Below are 4,139 nucleotides of genomic sequence, written 5' to 3'. Positions count from 1 at the left end.
TGAGGAAAGAGTAAAGATAGCAGATTGGCAAATTTGACAACAGCTATTTAGTCGCAGAGACCATTGCTTCAGCAGAAACACCAGGCAAAGTCCAAAGGAACCCTAAACATCACTAGAAGAGAAATATAGCATTTACTGCAAAACCTAACTAATAAAATTACAAGAACAATTAAGAAGAAAAGGAAGAAGACGAATTATTTTGCACAGAAACGTATCTAATCAGCTTTGCATCACGACCTAAAGAGAGTTCTAAGTACTTAGATAGGGGCAGCACATGTTGTCCTAAAATGGCCTGTCTGGTTGCAGCGACTACAGTGCACAACTCGTTTCACACGGCCTCGATCTTCTGCCCGGACACGTTTCTTCCTTGGCCTTCCAGGTGGACGCAGCGACTTGGGAGGGTTGATCATAATCTCGACAGATCTGTTGGCATTAGGATCTCCATCAGTTAATTCCTTCCAAAGTGACTTATCAGGAATTGGATGTATGGTTTGTGAATAGGTCTTCCGGTAAGTGGCAACTGTGAAACAACTCTCTGTAAATCGGTGCACATTCTGCCGACATGAAAGCAGGGCGGCTACAGCATGAGCACAAGGCAAACCGTACAATTGCCAACCTCGACAGAGGCAACAACGATTGCGAATGTCCACTATGTTCGTTCCTTCATGGGATATAACTTCAAATTCAGCTTCATTAGCACGGAGCACCTGAAAGGTTCGTGCACGATCTAGAGCCTCGGCAACCCGCCTTTCAGCTGAAGGCACAAGTATTGAGGTCCACTGCATGCTGGTCTCTCGGCGTTCATTGAACCACGTCATGAGCTGCCTCCGAATACATTCCATCATCTGAATTATTGGGAGGCCAGAGGCTTCTAAAATCCAAGTGTTGAGAGATTCGACAATGTTAGCTGTCAAATGTCCAAACCTCGTTCCCTCAAAATAGGCAGTTGCCCACAAGCGAGGTGGAATTCTTCGAATCCAATATGCAGCCTCCTGCGAGATCTCTTCAATCTCCAAGATCTTAGCCTCAAACTCAATTACAGTGAGAGCATATGCGGCTTCCCACAGAAGGTTGACAAGCATTGTGTTGTTAAACTCTTTACGGAAGCTCTCACTCAAGTGGCGCATGCAAAACCCATGAAAAGCAGTAGGAAAATTTGCTTCAACTCCATCCACAATACCTTTCTGCCTGTCCGACAAAATTGTGAGCCTCGGCATATTTTCTGTGTTGATCTCAAGCAAATTATGGAGTTCAGATAGAAACCACATCCAATTATCATCATTCTCCTCGTCAACCACACCAAAAGCAAGAGGAAACAGGGCCCCATCCCCATCAAAACCAGTAGCAAGAAGCAAAGTACCGAGATACTTGCTCTTTAAATATGTCCGATCAAGTCCAAGTAATGGTCGGCAGGCATTTAGAAAACCATAGATTGATGCTTGGAAAGATATGAATAGGCGCTGAAAACAATTATCCGCAGTATTTCCATAAACAGATGCTATACTCCCTGGGTTTGTCCGTTTAACCTGGTCACAATATTGTGGAAGTAAGCGATACCCTTCTTCGAAGGAACCTCGCATAGCTGCCATGATACGCTCTTTCCCTCGCCAAGCTTGTTTGTATGACAAGGTGATGCCGTGAACACGATGGATCTCTTCAAGTATTTCTTTTGGCTTGCAGTTAGGATTCTCCTTTAGGCGTTGTTCCACGGAGTTCGCAACCCATTGAACCGATGCTTGTTGATGGCCAAGATGAGAAATTCCTCCACATGTATGATTATCATTGATGGTCCTAATAGTAAAAGTCGGAACACCTGGTAGTTTTGCTGCATGAATGCGCCATGGGCATCCTTCGCTTGCACATTTGGCAGTAAAACGAGTCTTGTCAGATTTTATGGTCTGAATTTCAAAATGAAGTGCAATAGCTGTATCTCTCAGAGCCCTCCGGCAGCTCTTGACATCAGGGAACTCCTGCCCTACTGATAGCTCAAAGTTTGAGCCAGAAATAATAGTACGGGCTTGAATGATAGGACTGCCAACAAGTTCATGCTCAACATCTATATCCTCTGCAGGTTCAATTGCCATTTCCTGGTTATGATCTACTGCTAGCTCCAGATTGTCATCAAGTTCCTGATTTTCTGAAACTCCTAACTCATTGCTTTCTGATAATGCAAGCTCATGGTTCGGTGCAGGTAAAGCCAATTCATGGCCTTCATGATCAGGCTTCCTGTCCATAGCCAGCTCATTGTCATGCACATAGCCGTGGCCACTGCTTCCCTCAGCATCATGGTTTGGTCCTAAGCCCAATTCATGATCATGAGCATGTCCTAAACCAAGCTCATGCTCATGTGTCTGTCCCAAACCCAGATGATGCTCGTGGTTCTGTCCAAGTTCCAGATCATGGTTTTGGCTGAGTCCTATGTTATGATTATGTCCTGGCACGAAGTGCTGATTTTGTGCTAGAGCTACATTATGACTTTGCCCTAATATCAAATCGTGGTTAGCCATTGAAGAACGAATCTCAGTATATGAATAACTTCTCCAGCCACTCAACAAATGGTGACTTTAGCATTAGAAAGAGACTTCCAACTGTCCTGTAAATGACCTGCAAAGCAGACAACCATCCTCGATTATAAAACAAACAACCATGACACATTTACCAAGAAAGCTTGCATGTATACAATCAGGGCATTAGAACATTCAAATGTACAGACAGTTCACTGAGTTTATGCTTCATATTCAAAGATTGCCATGTGCAAATCAAATGTAAAGTTCAAATCATATTCAAAGAGCCACAAAGAATACAGCACAATGTCAATGAAGAACAAGATCCTGCTCTCTCTCTCTCTCTCTCTCTCTCTCTCTCTCTCTCTCCCCCTCTTCTCTTTTCCTTGCCCCTCAAGGACAGGACAGTCAACAGAAAGAACGATTTTTTTTTTTTTTTGGTGCAAATAGAAAGAATGATAAGCAGCAATAAATCCGGCAAGCATTATCCCGTTAACCATGTTTCCCCACCTCCCCCATGCCCGGGGGCAAGTCAATGGAACTGGATTAATTACTCATCCTACATCTCCCGGATTTTCGAAATCCTTGACCATATCGTCACATAATTAAAAATTTAAGCGAGGAGCAGCCCATAACTCGATTGAAGCCTCAATCCAATCCATCCATCACAAAAGCTTCAAAATTCCCACTCAATAGAGAAGTGCTCGCAAAACCACAATCTCTATTGACCACTAAACTCACTAACCTCAGAACAAACACTCAACCGTAAGCTCTAAGACCCGAGCTTCAGTTTCTCTATTTTTTAATAAAGCGGGAGAGTAAGCGATCAGTGTAATTCGAATCAAAAAGCTCATCACCAAACCAACCCAACCCAACCCGATTCCAGAAAAACCTAGAACAACGCACTAAACTGGCAATCACCTGAGAATTCAAGAACCAACCCACCTTCGACCCAGCTCGGATCAACGGAGCCAGCTCCCATAGAGCCAGGAACCGGAGATGGGTCCCTCCAGAATCCGCCAAAGCAGCGATCTTTGACGACGGCGACCGCGACGGCGACGGCGACAGGCCGGATCGGGGCTAGGGTTTCGGGGGGGGCGATCGAACCGGGAGGGCCGCGGGGATTTGAACGGGAGGGGAGACGGGAGGGAAATTGGCGGGTAAAATTGGAGGAGGAAGTGGGGGAGGAGAAATATGGAAAACCCAAGGGGGAGAGATTGGGGAAAGGCAGGGGCAGAAGAGGGAGAGAGGGAGAGAGAGGGGCGCTGGGGAGGATGGGAAGAAGGGGAAATTATGCAGAGTCCTTCCTTTCGGGTGTGAAGGGAGAACGGGGCATTTAGGTCAAAGGGGAAAGGATGTTAGAGAGAGGAAGGAAGAGAGAGAGAGAGAGAAGGATTGTATCTGGATGCCCCTTGTGGATTTGGGTTTTGAGAATTTGATTTTTGGAATTGACTCTTTTGGGCCTTTCTGGCTATGCGTTCTTGGTTTTGGACCTCCCTATTCTTTATTTGGGGGAAGTTTTGGGAAATTGTGGGGTTTGGACCATGTTTGTCCCTCCTTAAAAGCTCATCATTTCCTCCTTTTTCTCTCTATTTTTTTCCTCCTATATTAATAATTAGTGGGGTAGCATGTGCC

At 45.2% G+C, this 4,139-nt stretch overlaps 1 protein-coding gene across 2 annotated transcripts; it reads right to left on the bottom strand.

Annotated features, from left to right (window-relative positions):
* LOC104415387 lies at nucleotides 1-3,853 on the bottom strand. Of its 2 annotated transcripts, none has more exons than XM_010026678.3 (2): nucleotides 3,426-3,853; nucleotides 1-2,604 (listed from the first exon to the last, which is right to left on the bottom strand). In XM_010026678.3, the coding sequence occupies exon 2, from the start codon at nucleotides 2,505-2,507 to the stop codon at nucleotides 258-260; it is 2,250 nt and encodes a 749-aa protein (XP_010024980.1). In that variant the 5' UTR covers nucleotides 2,508-2,604; nucleotides 3,426-3,853; the 3' UTR covers nucleotides 1-257. The 2 variants fall into 2 exon arrangements, with proteins under 2 accessions (XP_010024980.1, XP_010024979.1); XM_010026677.3 differs by having other exon boundaries at nucleotides 3,450-3,853.
* Nucleotides 3,854-4,139: the final 286 nt, after the last annotated feature.

Source organism: Eucalyptus grandis, chromosome 8 (genome assembly GCF_016545825.1).
Source record: "Eucalyptus grandis isolate ANBG69807.140 chromosome 8, ASM1654582v1, whole genome shotgun sequence".
NCBI classification, from domain to species: Eukaryota; Viridiplantae; Streptophyta; class Magnoliopsida; order Myrtales; family Myrtaceae; genus Eucalyptus; species Eucalyptus grandis.
The sequence above is the reverse complement of the archived record's forward strand: the minus strand, read 5'-3'. Positions and strand labels throughout refer to the sequence as shown.

Bases quoted from the DNA above. Each gene is read 5' to 3' on its own strand.
- LOC104415387 (XM_010026678.3), bottom strand. From the start codon at position 2,507: ATGGCTAACCACGATTTGATATTAGGGCAAAGTCATAATGTAGCTCTA.